General features: G+C 41.4%; 1 protein-coding gene across 2 annotated transcripts in view; it reads right to left on the minus strand.

The window, feature by feature from the left end:
- Nucleotides 1-19,561, minus strand: part of DMD (dystrophin) — a 2,981,380-nt gene that overhangs the window by 753,613 nt on the left and 2,208,206 nt on the right. Inside the window, exons 1-2 of one of the 2 annotated variants that reach the window (XM_040336500.1) lie at nt 8,193-8,291; nt 4,290-4,462 (exon numbers count right to left, since the gene is read on the minus strand). In XM_040336500.1, the coding sequence (XP_040192434.1) occupies nt 4,290-4,462; nt 8,193-8,222 (203 nt within the window). In that variant the 5' untranslated portion in view covers nt 8,223-8,291. Of the gene's footprint in view, nt 1-4,289; nt 4,463-8,192; nt 8,292-19,561 lie in introns of those variants that run through there. The other variant, XM_040336499.1, reaches the window with a different exon arrangement.

The raw sequence follows: 19,561 nt of genomic DNA on the forward strand, positions 1-19,561 counted from the left end.
TCGGCGAACCCCGGTTCTTCTGCAGCTCTCCGGTGCCTTCTTCTTCAGCGCTGGCTGCCTGCTATGTTTGTGTGTTAGCTCGATTTCAAACAGGCAGCCGGCGCGGTCTTCTGTGGCGTCAGGGTCTTCTGGTCTTCTGTTCTTCCGATGTTGTCTCGTCGCCTGTTGTCGCTGTAATGATGGAAGCGCGCCTTGCATCCCATTTATATAGGCATCACCGTCCCATCATGCTCCGGTAGGTACCCACGTGGTGGGTGCACGTGGGTAGGCACCCACCACGTGGGTACCTACCGGAGCATGATGGGACGGTGATGCCTATATAAATGGGATGCAAGGCGCGCTTCCATCATTACAGCGACAACAGGCGACGAGACAACATCGGAAGAACAGAAGACCAGAAGACCCTGACGCCACAGAAGACCGCGCCGGCTGCCTGTTTGAAATCGAGCTAACACACAAACATAGCAGGCAGCCAGCGCTGAAGAAGAAGGCACCGGAGAGCTGCAGAAGAACCGGGGTTCGCCGAGTCAAGAGCGGAAGAGGGGAGAAGATGGAAGAAGCCCCCCGGAGTCCGGAGAAGCCCCCCCGGAGTCCGGAGAAGCCCCCCCGGAGAGCGGAAGACCCCCGGAGAGTGGAAGAAGACCCCCGGAGAGCGGAAGAAGAAGCCCCCCCTGGTAATTGAGCTAATAACGAAGACAGGGGGGGCGTACGGAGCAGAATAATAAACTATTTTAAAAAGCCTTGTGTTGTGTGTTTATTAACTTTTACTTTTTGCCTCCAGGTGAATGGATAGGGGTACGATGTACCCCATATCCATTCACTTAGGGTGGGGGGCCGGTATCTGGGGGCCCCCTTATTAAAGGGGACTCCCAGATTCCGATAAGCCTCCGCCCGCAGACCCCGACAACCAATGGCAAGGGTTGTCGGGAAGAGGTCCTGTCCTCATCAACATGGGGACAGGGTGCTCTGGGGTGGGGGGGCCCGCAGTGCGCCCCCCTGCCCCAGAGCACCCAACCCCCCCATGTTGAGGGCACGCGGCCTGGCACGGCTCAGGAGGGGGGGGGGCGCTCGCTCGTCCCCACTCCCTTCCTGGCCGGCCGGGTACCGTGCTTTGGATACGGGTCTGGTATGGATTGTAGGGGGACCCCCTACGTCAATTTTTCGGCGTGGGGGGGTCTCCTTACAACCCATGCCAGACCTAAGGACCTGGTATGCTCCTGGGGGGGGAACCCATGCCGGTTTTTTCTTTGAAAATTGGCATGGAGTTCTCCCTCAGGAATGCATGCCGCTGTCATTTTTTTTTTCCCCCGACGCAACTTTAAGCCGTCGCGATCCTCAAAACTCGGCGTAACGTAACTTCGCGCATGCGCAGTACGGCCGACGCGCATGCGCAGTACGGCCGGCGCGGGAGCGCGCCTCATTTAAATGGGACTCGCCCCATTTGAATAGGAACGCCTTGCGCCGGCGGAATTTTAGTTACACAGCCTGAAATTTCTAGATAAGTGCTTTGTGGATCAGGCACTTAGGTAGAAACTTTAAGCCAGTGTAACTTAAATTGGATTTTTTAAGTTACGTCAGGTTTTTGTGGATCTGGCCCATTGTAACTGTGTAAATAAGCTCATTTATATGAAATGATTGTATTGCTACTGACGATGGCAAAAAATTGGTCTTTTCCCTTTATAGTTATTGTATTGGCCATAAGCATGCTGTGCAGAAAGCTAAATATATCTCTGCAGTACATTTATAACACAAGCTGTAGAGTATGTGGTACATTTTTCAATAACTATGCCAGTGGTAATTTTTATTAAAGAGAAAATGATGTTACAATCACACTTGAAAGGCAGCAGTTTCTAAATAACACTAAACAATACTGAAACACTGAAAAAATAATAACAAATGCATATTTTCCAGTGTTTACCAACACTGCCATGTTTCGGCCCATTTCACATGGTGTGGACCCTCTCTGAGTAGAGGATCCATGAGCTGGTCCTCTGCTGATCGGAGCAGAGTGGGGCGATCGGATGCCAATAAGCTCTATGGGTGGCCAGGTGTAAAAGGACACAATACCATTTACACCCGCTTGTCTATAAGGCTGCATGGACACTTCAATCAGATCTGCTTGAAAAACTGACGCTGTAAAAAGGGGCCTTATTTAGTGTTTAACACTTTCCCTACCGAGTCATTGTAAAATGACATCGGCGGGAAACCTCCCTCCCTCAGAGTGGACGTCATATGACGTCCTTGCATTCCCAGGACCCGGTGCGCTTGCCCGGCAGCCGCAATGTCCACCGGGCACCCGCGATTTCCCGCACACAGATCCGTGTCCTGTCAGCGGTGAGGAGGTACAGTACAGTTCCCAGTACAGAGGAACACACATCGGTCTCCTCCCCTTGTGAGTCCCCCTCCCCCTACAGTTTGAACACACTTTAGGGAACATATTAACCCCTTCCTCATCCCCTAGTGTTAACCCCTTCCCTGACAGTCACATTTACACAGTAACAGTGCAGTTTTATAGCACTAATCGCTGTATAAATGTGAATGATCCCAAAAATGTGTCAAAAGTGTCCGATATGTCCGCCACAATGTCACGGTCACAATAAAAATCGCAGATCGCCGCCATTACTAGTAAAAAATTTAAATAAATAAAAATGCCATAATTCTATTCCCTATTTTGTAGATGCTAGAACTTTTGCGCAAACCGATCAAGTACGCTCAAATGCGATTTTTTTACCATAAATATGTAGAAGAATACGTATCGGTCTAAACTGAGGAAAAGATATTGTGTTTTTTTCAAAATTGTCGCTCTTCTTTTGTTTATAGCGCAAAAAATAAAAACCGAAAAAGTGATCAAATACCACCAAAAGAAAGCTCTATTTGTGGGAAAAAAAGGGTGTCAATACTGTTTGGGAGCCACGTCGCACACCCGCGCAATTGTCATTCAAAGTGCGACAGCGCTAAAAACTAAAAATTGGTCTGCGCAGGAAGGGGGTGAAAATGTCCTGTATGGAAATAGTTAAACATAATCTGGGTGAAATAATTATTTTACTCTAAAAATACAATCCAAAAAGTATTAATTAGAACCAGAGGATGGCAATCTGACATACAACCCCTAGTGGCGAATCTCATAAGTGAGAGTATTCATAGGCTAATGTAGACTTACGTGAGCTGCTCACAGTTGGTCAAGCTTTACTACTTAAAGTGTTACTAAACCCACAACGGTAAAATCAGTCTGTATATGCAGTAAAGCATGCTTGTTATACTCACTGTGGAAACTAAGGGGTTAATCCTCATTGTGTAAAAAGGCTGTTTGATTATGTCTTCTCTGATCCTCCCCTCCTTTCACTGTCCCCTAAAAATTTCCTGATAACACAGAGTCTATGGAGCCAGGCTGCACAAGCTCAGTGTGGTGTGTATTGCTAAAGAGGTTTGGGAGTCAGCATATGAACAGCACAGGGCCAATCAGCACTGTCCAGAAAGAGGGTCAGGGGTCTTGCAGTTAGATTAGACAGTCAGACAACTCCTCCTACAAGCTTTAACCAGTGCCTTGCTGGATACTGATAGAAGTCACAACACTGCTATATACAGCTGATGAGAAAAGGTATTTAACAGTTTATATTTAATAAAATAATTGAATTTGCATGTTTTGTGTACTGTGGAAGACCAGATATAGTGAATGCATGGTCCTGGGTTTAGTAACACGTTAATCCAATATATTAACCTATATTTGACCTTTAAATAGAAATAAGAGGCCTATGTGTAGTACAGTGTTATCACTACATTCAAAATTATAGCTCATTTTCTCTTATAAATATGTGTCCATGTATATAAATATGGGCTGTTATGTTTATATTGCTTTGTGGTAAACGTCACGTGCAGCATGCTCTTTATTATAGAGCACTGTCCTACATGATCAAAACAACGATTCATTCAAGCATAACAATAAATAAAATGCATTTTTAAAATAAAATGTTAAATTAGGTTTATAATCTCAAAAAATAAAAAAATTGTATGTTCTTCACAAATACCGTACACATAGAGCCTATGACTGTGTCATTTGAGAGTGACCAGAAAATGTTCTTGAAGTATATTACAATTTTTTTTTAAAGCTCTTTATATTTAAAAATCACAGTGTAACTGTGCATGAGTTGACTATAAAGTGAAATGTGCTCTTATTTTACAATCAGCTCCAACAAGCTGTGTGCTTGTCTCTCTGTGTCCAAAAAAGAAAAGAGTCTGACATAACAAGAGCAGTGTCAAGTTTAATCTTTTATATTATTTTTGCCCATTACCTGATGTTAAGGGATTTTTTCCTGAGCTCATTCCATCTGATATTCATGTTTTCAAGCCGCCTGTGCAAAAGGGCTCCATCTTCAGATCCTTCTAGTGATTTAAGCATTTTCTGACCATTTTCATCCAAAGAATGAAAGACTTCTGTGTGGCCATCAATTTCTGCTTGCAGCTCCTGGGATACCACCAAAAAAAGAAAAACATTTCAGTAATACAATACCCAATCACAATAAAAAGCATTTGCTGATAAAACATTTAATTTATACTAATGTTTCAAAGAGATTACATATGTATATACTGTAAATAAACCTCTGGATACTCCGGTTTCCTCCCACACTCCAAAGACATGCTGGTAGGTTAAGTGATTCCTGTCTAAGTTGGCCCAAGTGTATGTATGGATGTGAGTTGGGGCCTAAGATTGCAGGCTCTTTGAGGGCAGGGAATGTGCGGCGTAAATTGACTGCGCTATATAAGTACCTAAGTACCTGAAATAAATAAATATATGCTGTAAATAAATATATATGTAAATAAAAATGTTTTTTATATATATATATATATATATATATATATATATATATATATATATATATATTATAATATTGTTCTACAATAGTTATTGGGGGAGAGTTACTAAGTTTTGCTTCTTACATTCGTTTCAGGGGAGGGGGGGGTTTGCCAATTTGTGTCCCTTTTGGAGAGCTCCTTTAAGGACACTTCCTCTCCCCTTCCAAAGTGTAAAAGATCCTTCCTCAGAAATTTATCTCCACAATAACAGTAATGCTAGGTACACACAATCCCAATATCGGCCAGTTCAGCAGGAACCGGACGACATTCAGGCAGTGTGTACAGCTGCCTGTCCAACAGAAGCCAGTCCGATGACTGCCTTTTGTCAACGGGGCATGCTGGAAAACTAGCATTCCACCAGCAGCCGATCAGTGCTGGCAGGCAATGGCTGTGAGTGCTAATCAGTGTGTCCTAAAAAGGGGGGGGGGTTGTTCAGTCTCCCTGTCAGAACACACTAAACTAAATCGTTTAGCTATTGCTCATTAGAGAAAATCAGTAGAGAAGATTGCCACACTAATATTGCATAGTTAGTACCAAATTACTCTGCGTTCCAGTGATAATGGGCACACAAAGAGGGTTAATTTCCTATCAAGGACAGAGACAACAATAAAGAACCATGATAAGGTTGATAAATGCTTTTGTTTACATATACATGCAAAGCATCCTTTGTCAACTGGCGAGTCATGTGACATTGGGGGTAACCCCAGCCCTGTCGTGGCTGGCAAGTCCTGGGAGACAGTGAGCGTCTCGCATGCAGCTTGTCAGCGGCTGCACGCTGACACTGGATCAAGCCCTTGGACGATTTAGTTATCACGGCACTCAGAGTGTTCATTATCCAGGGAGCCAAACTGCAGGATATTGACGCATGCCTACACTTAATTTTGTAAGTGCATTGATTTTATTCCACTTTTAGTCTTAATAAACGGTATTTCACCAGGAGCCTGTTCGCTCTCTCTTTCTTTATGTCTTCACAGCTCTCAGTGTTTCACTGAATCCAAGGAGCTGCAAAGGTGGTGTGCATATCCATCATTTAACCCTTTTTATGAAGGACTAATTATTTAGTTGGCTTCACTCTGCTGTCGTGGATACTGTGGACTTTAGTGCAAGGACTGCATTACTTTACAAAGCTGATTAGTTAGCTGAAAATAATCATATTACTGGTATGTTAAAGGGTTAGTCCAAAGGAAGCTGAAGTTTCATTGTGTGCCTGGGGGCAGGGATGAGCCAAATATTCAAAGTTTTGCCCATCCAGTCTTTTGTTTATTGGGAGCCGAGCATCATATATATAGAAGCTGTATTTTTACCACTTCTATATATGACAGTTTCTCTTTACATGACCAGAAGTCCCTGGTCACATAAGAAAAGGGGCAGGGTTAGCAGGGCCACTAGTCATATTTGGGCCATGATGTCACTACTATCCCCACCCCTTCCCTTATATAGCCGACGACAGCTGAGGAGGCTGTATTGGTGTGATATGGTTAGTGACTGATGTGCATCATGATTGGTGGATATCATGACTGACGATGGATTAAGAATGAGGGGCTTTTTGGGGGATTTTTATTTTTTTAATAAAGAATTTGTCAAATGTTTTGTTGTCCTTATTTCTAGGTTACATCTTTTTTTGTGTGAATGAGTAGGGGTACAATATACCCCATGCTTTCTCATGTGGGAGGGGGGCATGTTTGGGTCCCCTTATTATTAAAGGGTGTTTACAGATTTTGATAAGCACCATATCTACAGACTCCCACAATCACTGGCTAGGGTTGTGATCAAGAGACCCTTGTCCTCATCAGCACGGGGCAAGGTGCTTCGCCAGGGGTCCCCTATATTGAGGGCATGTAGCCCTGCATGTTTTTTTGTGTGAGGTACCCCCATTAAAATCTATACCAGAATCAAAAGTTCTAATAGGTATTTTGAGAGTGCTCTAAGCATTTTTTTTTTCATTCTCGCTGCAGAATGTACTATAGCAAAAGTGTAATTTACAAAGAAAAAAATACAACTTCAATTATCAGCAAATGACATTTCATTGGCTTCCTAAAAAAATCAGTGCACAGATCCCTCTAAGGGTCCCCCAAAATACATAGTAGACCATTAGAGGGGTCTGTGTACTTGTTTTAATAAAAAAGAAGCCAGCAATGAAATTTCATTTGCCAAACTGCAGCCTATTGCAGACAACAGCACCGTCCGAATCGGAGCAACGCTGACTTTGCAGCGCTGCACCAATTCCCAAAAGACTTTTAGTGATTTGGGGGGTTATTTCAATTGACATCTGTGCATAAATCTGCACAGATGTCTTTCAAATCACCCCCATACTCGCACTAAAATGCGGGTTTGATATTGTGCGAATTCAGCTAAACTTGTGCGATTTCAAACCCGCCTTCAGTGTGATCAAGGGCTTGAACTTTCATATAAAAAAATTATCCAGCAATGTATGCTTCTGAACATTGTTATTTCAATTTAAAACAATGTTTAAATAGCAGTTTATTTAGGTGGATAATTTTTAGGTTTAAAACTAGCAAAGCTAGGCAATTAGGAAAGGAGGACCGGCAATATGCTGTTGCCTAGTCATGCATCAATAAACAAGTGTGCATGTCATGTGTATGTCAATGTGTGATTATATCACATCACAGTTAGAGAATACTTTCACTATCTCTTGGGATTGTTGGTTCCTGTTACTATTTTGTTCACTCCAGTTTAGGCTCCCTATAGAGACAACTGTAAAACTATTTTAAAAGAGAAGTATAGTATATAGATATTCTCTGGAATAAAGTTATGATGCAGTGCCTTCTGAAAAGCAAAAACTGCTCTGCTGAGGGTATAAACATATATGAATAGAAACATTAATTAAATTTCCCCTGTTGCAATTTAAAAAACACATTTTAAAACAGGTCTTACTTGGTAATTTCAGTCAAGAAATTATTTATTGAGTATGCAATTAAAGCTGCAATGTCTAAAACTTTGTTTCAAGCAACACATTATTATTTAATAATTATAGATAAAGATAATAGATAGGTGCACATATGTATTCAAGAGCAAATTAGACAATGCCTTATTTTTTTCTGGAGAAGTTTATAAAAAATTGGTTGCTGCAACAAACAATAGACGAGTTCAGCAGTAACCCCCTAATGTTTTAAATTAGTAGGGTAAGTGGCAAAAACAGCAGATATAATTACAAGCATTGTAAAAAAAATTGGTTAGAAATAGCATAATATTTTTAAGTATTTTTGCGTAAGGCTGCTATCTTCCCACAGCCCAGTTCTTTGCATAGACAAAATAACTAACAAAATCAGAGCGCTTTGCAAAATTGCTCCTCAAACTGTTAACAAAGACAAATCTCTGACCTTCACATTATATTTCTTCCTGTGCAACATGGTTTGGAGATGGTAACATCAGCTGTGTTCGGTGGCTGCTCACTACTGACTGTACACAGATAAAGTCTCTTACTGGGTTACATAATGTTCTCAGAATCACACTACAATATGAGATTTGACAATAAAAATAAAAGACCACTTTGTTTTGTGGCAAAACGCTGGTCACATCATCATTATGCGTAGGAAGGAGGACAGCTATACTAGAAATTGTGTCAGAGAAGACAACTTTTAACTGTTGTCACAGTTCCTAATCAGTAGTAAACATATAAATTACTGGGTGTTTATGGCTTTCAAATCCAAACTGGAACTTAGGGGTTAACATACTGTCCACAACTTAGGAAGATAAAAGGGAGGCAGTTTTAATTTTCTCTCTCATTTAAATGTGCCAAGTGTTACCAAGGAAAAATTCTTTCACAGGCCGCCTGGCATTCCTCTCTGCCTACATGCTGAATGAGTGCTTTGTTTTTCAAGGGATCTTAATGTTTATATTCTTCTGTTGTGACTTTTTATTTCTTATTGACTCCTATTGATTAAGCAAAAATGAATAGACAAGCCGTTCTAGCAGTTTTAAAGCATAATGAACTATAATGACTTTGAGCTCTCACTTTATTCGCCAAGCAGGTCACAATATTTATAGAGTACTTGTTACAGACATAATGGTATTTTAAGTACCGTAAATACATATTTTTTTTAGCATGTCATACAGTTATATAGTTTACTTCTTGTTTACACTCATCTATGTTTGAGAATAACTACACATTGCCTTTAGAGCCGGTTCACACAGGGGCGAACTGTCAGGCGACTCAGCCGCCTGACAAGTCGCGGTCCACTCTATTCAATGGAACCATATTATAAGGAGCGACGCAAGTCGCTCCGACTTAGAAAAAGGTTCCTGTACGACTTTGGGGGCGACTTGAATTGACTTCAATACAGAAGTCGTTTTGCAAGTTGCCTCTCAAGTCGTCTTGAGATCGCCTTGCCGAGTCGCCCCCAAAGTCGTGCCGCCTGTGTGTGAACCGGCTCTTAGATGTTTTACATGTGCTAATATTGACAAAATCTGTTTTGCACACTATGAAAGAAAGAAATGTGCTGTCTACTGTGGTTTTTAAAAAAATGTACACTTTTTTTGTGAAATAGAAGGGGTACAATTCACATATGGGAGGCCGGGATCTGGGGGTCCCCTTTGTTAAAGGGGTCTTCCAGATTCCGATAAGCCTTCCACCTGCAGACCCCCACAACCACCGGGCAAGAGTTGTGGGCATGAGGCCCTTGTCCCCATCAACATGGGGATATCCTCGCCATGTTGAGGGCATGTGGCCTTGTACGGTTCAGGAGGGGGGGGAGCTGTCTCGTTTCCCCTCTTTTCCTGTGGCCTGCCAGGTTGTGTGCTTGCATAAGGGTCTGGTATGGATTTTGGGGGAACCCCACATAATTTTTTAAAATGTTGGCGTGTGGTTCCCCTTAAAATCCATACCAGACCTGAAGGGCTTGGTATGGAATTTGGAGGGGCCCCCACGCATTTTTTTTTTTAATACCTTACAGGCATAATGAAGACACCCCCAGGTACGAAATTTAAAGGAATATTTCACTTTTATTGTTTCACTTTAAGCATTATTAAAATCACTGCTCCCAAAAAAATTTTTAGTTTTTAAAACTTTTTTTAGCATTGATACGTCCCCTGGGGCAGGACCCAGGCCCCCAAACACTTTTTATGCCAATAACTTGCATATTAACCTTTAAAATTAGTACTTTTGATTTTTCATGTTCGTGTCCCATACACTCGAACGGTGTTCGAACAAATTTTTTGCTTGTTCGCATGTTCTGCTGCAAACTGAACCGAGGGGTGTTCGGCTCATCCCTAAAAATCAGTAATGAACATTTTCTGGGTTAATAGGCAAGTTTTGGTCAAACAAAGGGAGTGAGCAGTGTAAAAAAAATAATAATAAAAAAAAAATATATATATATATATATATATATAGGACTTCACCGACATCGTTGACAAGTGCAGCAGAAAAAACGACGCGTCGTCCGGGATCACATACTCCGTGAATGTCTGTGTAATACGGCGAACCTCTGCCCAGAAGTTCGCCAGTCTTGGGCAGGACCAGAACATGTGTAGTAGTGAGCCCGCCTCCACCCCGCACCGCCAACAGCGGTCCGACGTAGAGGGGAAACACTTGTGTAACCTGGTGGGCGTAAGGTACCATCTGGAAAAGAGTTTAAAGTTAGTTTCCTGAAGTCTGGTGCAGGAGGAGGACTTTATAGCTAGTCGTTAGTATGCCACCTTGTGAATGCCGCCAAGGCGTGCATCCCCCTCTGCTGGAAGCAGCAGTGCCCGCCGTCGGTTGGGTGCTGGCTGCGGAAGGTGGAGGAAACAAAACAGATGGAGGATTTGATTCTCACTGCGCAACATAAACACGAGGCCTTTACTGAAGTATGGGGTATCTGGAACGTTTTTATTTTCTCGGACGAGGGAGCATCCCTACGAGGGTCCTGATGTCGCGTTGGTCGGAAGCGGTGCCGTCTACTTCCAACCCTGTCTGTATCCCCATTCCATCCCCCCCTTTTTTCTTTTTTCCTTCTTCCTTCCCCTTTTCCCTCTTCTTCTCTCTGCTACACCTGATCTCACTTTTACTTCTATTTAAGATAAAATTAAGCACGGGGAGGTTCTGGCTCTTTGATGCTATCCATGTTGGTATAGATTGCAACATACATGTCGCTATGACAGATCTCTAAGTATATCTAAATACAGTGTCATCTTACAATGTTGGCTGAAATGTATACATAACCCTTTTGTACTTCTCTTTTAAGGACATGTATGTCTTTGTTGTAATGTTGGAATTTCTCCATGCGTGCTTTCTCAATAAAATATATATTTGCAAATATATATATATATATATATATATATATATATATATATATATACAGCACAGAAATGGTCTTTTCAGGCAGCTTTAATTGACATGCTTGAGGGATGTGCCAAAGCTGTATGTGGTTTTACAGAACATTACAAATCTCAGCAACAGCTTTAGTGACACTGTATTGTAGCATCCCATTAATAGCATGTGTTATAATTTGGCTTAAATTTACATTATTCATTGACTTGCATACAGAAGCAACAGCTTAAAATGATTGTTTTCCACTCAAAAAGTCTTTATTCGTTTGTTTTTAGTTTTTTTAACAAAAAATATTTTGTGTAGCAGTGATGGACCATAATTGAGTGCTGAAAGTAACAGATAAAATATAGCCAAAATCTGTTGCAAAGTATTATACTAAAAAACAAAAATAGAACTAACACTATCAACACTTTCATGCATACAGTATTACCAAACAGTGTCAAAATAAATCATATGACAGATCGTGTAATCTCATTTTCTGTATCACACTGCATTGTGTATCAACCCAGAGTGCACCAATACACGTGAAAACCACAAACCCACATTTCAGAGATAAGGCAGTTGTTTAGTTGAGCTAAAATTACCATGCTATGTTTCAATGGCAACAGCCAAATATATGGAACAGTGCCTGGAGAGTATGTAAGCAGTTTGATTGGGACCTAGGGCAACAATGTACCAGGGACAGATGGCCAAGAATAGCTCTACTGAGTGGGCATATCACATATCAGGTGGTTTGCAGAAATATGGAGTTCCTGGAATAGTAATTTACTTTGACCACCTGGAATGGCTACAATGTCTTCTGGCCTGCCTGCCTCTCCTGGGCTGGAAGTTATGTACCATGAGGGTGGGGATGTGTCCCAGGTAAGGCACGTTGATGAATTTTCCCTGCCTAACGCAGACAACAGGTGGCATTGAGTTAGCCACCTCTGGACCTTCCCCTGCAGAGCTAATAGAATCTCTGCCCCAGTGATCTTCTGCCCCCTAGGCATAACAGCTAAAATACTGTGTGACAGCATTTTGCTTGAGCTGTTGCATAGCCTCTTGGTTACTCGGGGGAAACTGGTGGTTATGAGAACTACTCACCAGAAAAGGACCTTGTAGAGGAGGAAGAGGTGAATGTTACCTCACCAGGTGACAGGACATATATAATGGCCCTGTTAATGAATGCTGGACCATAAGTCTGGGGTCAGGTGGACACTGCAGCTGACTGCATTGGGCATTACAAGGAACATGGAATATAACCTTCCACGTGATGGTGGAGGGAAGGGATTGGCTTACACTGTGGTACAGAACAGGCTACAAATTCCACAAAGAAGGCAGACTCAGCAGCATTTTTTTTGTTTCGAAACAGGCCCACACAGCCGAGTAGAACCATGGGATATTAGTGGCCTGCTCCCATGGAGCTCTGCCATCTGGTGGAGTAGGGTGGCTGCTCACTCCACTCCTTTGTGAACTTCTTCTAGAGGACTTCCTGCCTCGCTAATGTCGTGCCTTTTCCTCACTTTCCTTCACCACTGTATCTGCCATTTCATTATCTTCCCTTCCTCCTTATAGCTGCAGCCAACTTGGCAGTAAGCATCAGTGCAAACTGGTTCTTCCTGACTGTTTCTCCTCTTTAACCTCAGATGCAATTAATTGCTGCACATTCTTTTGCAGCAGGTGGTTGCTGCTTTGTGTGAATAATTCAGCCAACTCCTTGGCATCAGTTTGTGGGGCAATGGTAAGAGTAGCTGTGGATGAGAAGGAAGAACAGGGTCCTTGACATCTGAAGATGATTTTATGCTATTCTGTGCCTGATAGATAGAAGAGGAACATGATGATAATGATGAAGGCTTGGTTAGCCACTCTACCACCATGTGCTCTGGCTGTATAGCATGCAGACTGTCCAAAAAAGAAAGGCATGTGTGCCTTGCCTATTGATGCTGTCTCATGACCACTGTTTTGGCATGTAGATAGGAATGCTGCTCGCCCCCATGAAAGCTGCATTGGAATAACCTCTACCTCCCTTTAGGCCTCAGCCTCAGGCTGCTGCTGATGACCCTGTAAACAAATAAAAGAGGATGAAAAGGACCCCCAAAATATTACAATAACTAAAAAAAATACAAACCCCCCCTAAAACATTAAGGCTGGTCGAAAGTTATGTAGCCTCCATCTGACTTTCTTTGTCCGAAGTCCAACGGACCTTAGATGGAGAACCTGTTCTCTTTCTTTCTGTCGGACATTTCAACAGACTCATGGCGGACTTTTGCACAGTCAAAAGTCCGACCACGTGTACGAGGCATTACACTCCACTCTCCCTAACACCACATAATTCAATTCACTGCAAAAATCTGTGGGAATTATGGCCCAGATTCACATATATCAGCGCATATTTATGCGGGCGTAGCGTATCTAATATACGCTACGCCGACGCAGCGCACAAATGCAAGCACTGGATTCACAAAGCACTCGCTCCAACTCGCTCTTAAAGATAGGATGGGTTTCCTCGGCGTAAGCCAGCGTAGGTGGAAGTGGGCGTGAGCCATGCTAATGAGGCGTGACCCCATGCAAATGATGGATTGAGCGTCATAAAGATACAAATAACGTACGGCGCATGCGCCGTCCCGTGGACACATCCCAGTGCGCATGAGTAGAATCACATCGGAACTACTCCCTAAGATGCGTCGGATCACTGCCTATGACGTGAACGTAACCTACGCCCAGCCCTATTCACGTACTATGTAAACGACAAAAGATACTTTTTCCCTGGTCCATACCTTTGCATGAGTTGCGCCTCCTATATGGGGAATAACATTACGCCGGACGTACGACTTACGCAAACCGCGTATATTATGCGCCGGGCGCAACTACGTTCGTGAATGGGCGTATCTCCCTCATTTGCATATGTGCATAGAAAATTTATGGGAGCGGCAAATGCGCCCAGCGTAAATATGCGCCCACGATACGACGACGTAGGAAAGTTACGTCGGTCGGATGAAGCCTATTTTCAGGCATATCTCAGTTTATGGGCACGGCGCATAGATACGACGGCGCATGCTTACACTTACGCGGTGTATCTGGAGATACATCAGCGTAAGTGCTTTGTGAATCCGGGCCATACTGTATAGCGTATCGCACTGCGAACTGACAGTTCGGACATGAATCGGATCGCATATGTGTGAACACCCATGCGATCCGAATCTGGTGCGAACATAAAAATGGGTCTCATGAGTGTTTGGACCGAATGCGGTGCGATATCAGCCATACTATCTGTATGGCTGATATCGCATCTCACAGGCATCGCATGTGATGTGAACAGCAGTGCGCTGCAAATCACATGCGATGTCTGGCATCGTACAAGTGTGAACCAGCCCTTAATCTGAAGAATTAGAACACAGAAAGTAAGACTTGAACCTGTGTTCTGACCAAACATGGAGTTCATCCTTAATTGCAAAAAGGTTTCAGTCATTTTTATTTACAAACATGCTGTTAGACAAACACCATTAGTTAGAGTTTTATGTTAAAAAAGTTTCGCATTACATTGCCATAAAGGCATTTGTAAAATTTAAAATCTCACTCTCGACTTGGTATGGCAAGTAGAGCTTTTTTTCTTAGCGATGTTGCTTGTTCAATTATTTAGTTTTATTCTCTATAATTCAGAGCTAAAGTGTGAATTTAGAGTAAGGTTGTAAGGATCCCACAGAGAATGTCCTATTTTCTGCTTCAACTTACCAATACAGTGATACCTCGGTTCACAAACTTCATTTGTGAAAAGACTCTCTCATCAAGAACCAAACTGGGTGAAAACCGAGGGAAATATTCCCATAGGGTTCAAAGTAAATCAAGTTAATCCGTTTTTTTTTTTTGTATATAAAATTATGAAATGTATGTACAAAAAATGCATTTGAAACATATATTACATACAGTCTTTAACATTAAGCTGACCTATTTCATCTGTACATCTAAAAAGAAAAAAAAACTATAGCTCCTCTTTAATCCTTGTTTTAAAATATCCCAAAACCCAATTTAAATTACTAATCTAGGGGCCAGAAACCAGCAGATCAGCTGAGGGCATGATAAAGTTGTAAAATTTATATGAATGATTTTTCCATGATTCCCAATCAATTGAGCCCACCCTCATCATAGTCAGGGGGCAGAAACCCCTATCTGAGTGGACAGGTTTGCCCAATGCCGCATACACGCGACCATTTTTAATGGTCTAGAAAAAACAATGTTTTTTTCAACCCGATTATTGTTAAGCCGGCCTTGCCTACACACGATCCCGAAAAAAAAATGCTCTAGCGGTGTTGTACAACACATACGACGGCACTATAAAGGGGAAGTTCCATTCGGATGGCTCACCCTTGGGGCTGCTTTTGCTGATTTTGTGTTAGTAAAAGACAATTTGCGCTTTTCAGTCTGTTACAGCGTGATGAATGTGCTATCTCCATTACGAATGGTAGTTTTACCAGAACGAGCGCTCCCGTCTCATAACTTGCTTCTGAGAATGCGTATTTTTTTTCATGTCGTTAAAGCCCACACACAGCCATTTTTTACGACGTAAAAAATGACAACGTTAAAAACGACGTGAAAATTTAGAGCATGTTCTAAATTTTTAATGGCCATTTTTTACATTGTGAAAAATGCTCTGGAGCCCACACACGATCGTTTTTAATGACATACAAAAAATGAAATTTTTTACATCCCGAAAAACGGTCTTGGGTACACGGCATAAGACTCTCATCTTGCACTGCTCTTCTCAATATGAACGTGTCAGAGCAGGGAAGATGGCCGCGGCTCAGGTTTGTGAACCGAAGCGGAGTTCGCGTGCCGATGCAAACTTTTGTGAACTCTTCTGTTCGTTGTTTGTGAACAGAAGCGTTCCTGAACCGAGGTTTTTCTGTATTGCTAATACCAGACATTTTTGTAAAGGTGTTGACAAAGGGGCACTAAAGAATACACAAAAAGGTAACATTTGTAAATTGACAGTGTTGACAGTTGACAGTTCAGCAGCACAAAAGAGTGCATGCTTTCAGGTTTAGGCAGGAGACAGAACAAGCTCTGTTAGGACACGTCTGCTTCGACATGGAAACATTTCTAGAAAGTAAAGCTGCACTGTTATAACAGTTTAAGAAGGGAGAATTAGATTCTTTAAAATGCTCAAGATCATATATACAAAAAAGACAATCAAACAAAAAAGTATATATACTGTATATAGCATTATAACATACAATATATTATATATAACGATTCCTACTGCAAAAACAGCATTAAAATATATTTGAACTGGCTCTTCAGGTTAATATAAAATGAAATGTATGACAAGGAAATAAATGAAATAAATGAAACTGTCATTTTTAGTACATGTGACAGTATAAGCTATAAAATTCCTTCCCGTGCAAGTTAATTTCTTCTGGATTTTCATATGCATTACATTCCATTGGCTACCCCAGTTACCATGGTAATCCGTGTCTGCTTAAAATGTGTGAATGGCACCAGCCATTTTACATTTTAAGTGTGGAATTCTCTTTATCATGGGAAAAATGACATTATCATTGGGGGGAGGGGAGCATTCCAGTATGGAATGAAATATGAAAGTTCTTCTTCAAATACAGGTGAAAACTGCTCCTCAGTCACTATGTTTAAACTATATGCATATACAGTTAACAGAGCTATTTAGACTGGAAAGAATGCTCAAACATAGATAATAATACCTACATACTAATAAAATACTTAATAACGTGCTTGTTAGAAATCTTGAATCACTCCTTAAAACATACATATATATCGTACATACACACACACAAGTATTTTTTTTTTCTTCAATAGATTTTTATTTAGTTATGAGGAAATGTAGTATTATACTGTATGTTACAAAAGGGAAATAAGGAGTACTGTTACAATGGTAGATGTAGGTATTTGTCCAAACACACAATCATTTTTGATAGCACTGGATATTATTGGCAATAATAAAAATCTTAAAAATAAATACAATAACAAGTTTTAAGCAATAGTGACAAAATGCCAATACTCATATGTCTACATATACTGTATATATATAGGGATTGGATGGCAAGATTGTGGGTGATGTAAAAATGTCACCTAGATTTCTCTTCTACACACTACAAGGGGTCCCAAGGTTTGTGTCTGGCATTGATAAACAGACTTCTTGTTTTTTAGAACCTTAAAAAGTCTTGTCCTGAAGCCCAGAAGTTTTTTAGAGCTTGGGAAACCCCATTCTTATTTTTCATTCTTAGCCAGACCTCATTACTTAGTCTAGGATGGGGAGAAGGGTGTGCTTTGAGTTATGATGTAGCTGGAAATTAAATTATGGCTCCCACATTTCATCTGACTGGCTATCCAGAATTAGGTCCACTGTAGTGCCAGATTAATTAGATGTTTGCTGATAATTAGGTCCATGGTTGGGCTGAGCTTTTGAACTTTTGGTGGTGGCTCTGAGACATCTTGTCATCTTTCTGAATTCTGCTCCTCTTTGCTTCTTGCTGTTTAGTCCCCTTTCTGTCCTGCCTTTCCTGTCTTTGTTGCCTAGTCTCTTGCTGGGTGCCCTGCCTATCTTTCACTAGCAAGCTAGTTCTTTGGGACTAGCTGAGATGACAAGCACACACAATAGTAAGGCCTCTTTAAGGTGGCAGAGGGATGCTAAATAATGGAAAAAAGATAGACTCAAAAGACGTGAGAGATAAACGTGAGTGGTTTGCTTGTGGGTATGTAAAGGAGGTGGCACATTTACATGTGAGAGCTCTATTTCCCTCATGAAACATACAGATCATGCATCATCTGATATACAATATGTACTGTAGCTTTTTTATTTCATGATTAATAGAGAATAATAATGCAAATAGAGAATAATAATTTTTATTAATATCAGCCCAGAGATGCAAAGTGTGCAATATGGCCGTGCCTTAAAACAAGATAGGGGTAAAGTTAAATTATCAAATGTTAATTCTGACAAATTGTATGATATTGAAACCCAACTGCACCAAAATTATATCAGGATTGTTGGACTCCCTAAAAAGAACAGGCGATAATTCAAAAGATTACATTGATAGATGGCTTCTTATGCCGAGTACACACGATCGGTTAAACCGATGAGAATGGTCTGATGGACCGTTTTCATCGGTCCAAACCGATCGTGTGTGGGCGCCATCGGTTATTTAACCATTGGTTAAAAAAAAAGCCAACTTTTTTTAAATTTAACCGATGGATTCCTAACCGATGGTAAAAAAACGATCGTTAGTAGACACAACCATCGGTTAAAAATCCACGCATGCTCAGAATCAAGTCGACGCATGCTCGGAAGCATTGAACTTCATTTTTCTCAGCACATCGTTGTGTTTTACGTCACCGCGTTGGATACAATCGGATTTTTAGGCGCGACGGACCATCAGTCAGCTTCATCGGTTAACCGATGAAAACGGTCCATCAGTCCGTTCTCATCGGATGGACTGATCGTGTGTACGTGGCATTACTGTGTTTGGGAGAGTCATGCCGCGTACACACGACCGTTTTTCGGGTTCTAAAAAATTACATTTTTTTTAACGTCATTAAAAACAATCGTGTGGGCTTCAGAGCATTTTTCGGGTTTTAAAAAATGGGCAATTTTTTTTTTGAACATGCTCTATTTTTTCACAGCGTTTTTAACGTTGTTGTTTTCCGGGTTCTAAAAAATGGTCGTGTGTGGGCTTTAACGATGTTAAAAACATGTGCATGCTCAGAAGCAAGTTATGAGACGGGAGCGCTCGTTCTGGTAAAACTACCGTTCGTAATGGAGCAAGCACATTCATCACGCTGTAACAGACAGAAAAGCGCGAATCGTCTTTTACTAACACAAAATCAGCTAAAGGGTGACATCATCCAAATGGAACTTCCCCTTTATAGTGCTGTCATACTTGTTGTACGTCACCACGCATTTTTTTTTACGATCGTGTGTAGGCAAGGCCGTTTTAATGATCAAGTTGAAAAAAAAACGTTGTTTTTTCTAGAGCCTGAAAAACGTTTTTTGTTTTTTTACAACCCGAAAAATGATCGTGTGTACGTGGCATTAGGTTCTCCTCTATTTTTGCAGTAGAGATGGCACATCAAATTCCAATCTGCTCTCCTCCACCTAGAGAATCACTACCAATATTAGGTAGACTAATTAGCTACTGGGATAGAGATTTTATTCTGAGAAAATCACATGGCCTTTGAGAATATTATATTATTGGATGTAAAGATCCCTTTGTATCCAGGGTTAAGTTTCTGAAATAAAAAAAAAGTCCACAGAAGTTGAACTTGTGGGGCCAAATTCTCAAAAACTGTGCGTAACTTAAATTTCAGCAGTTAAGTTACACTGACTTAAAATTTCTACCTAAGTACCTGATCGTCAAAGCACTTAGGTAGAAATTACACGCAGTGTAACTTAAGTGCCGCCGTCGTAAGGCGGTCCTCCTCTCCTGGGGGCGT

This window comes from Rana temporaria, chromosome 2, assembly GCF_905171775.1.
Source record: "Rana temporaria chromosome 2, aRanTem1.1, whole genome shotgun sequence".
Taxonomy (NCBI): Eukaryota; Metazoa; Chordata; class Amphibia; order Anura; family Ranidae; genus Rana; species Rana temporaria.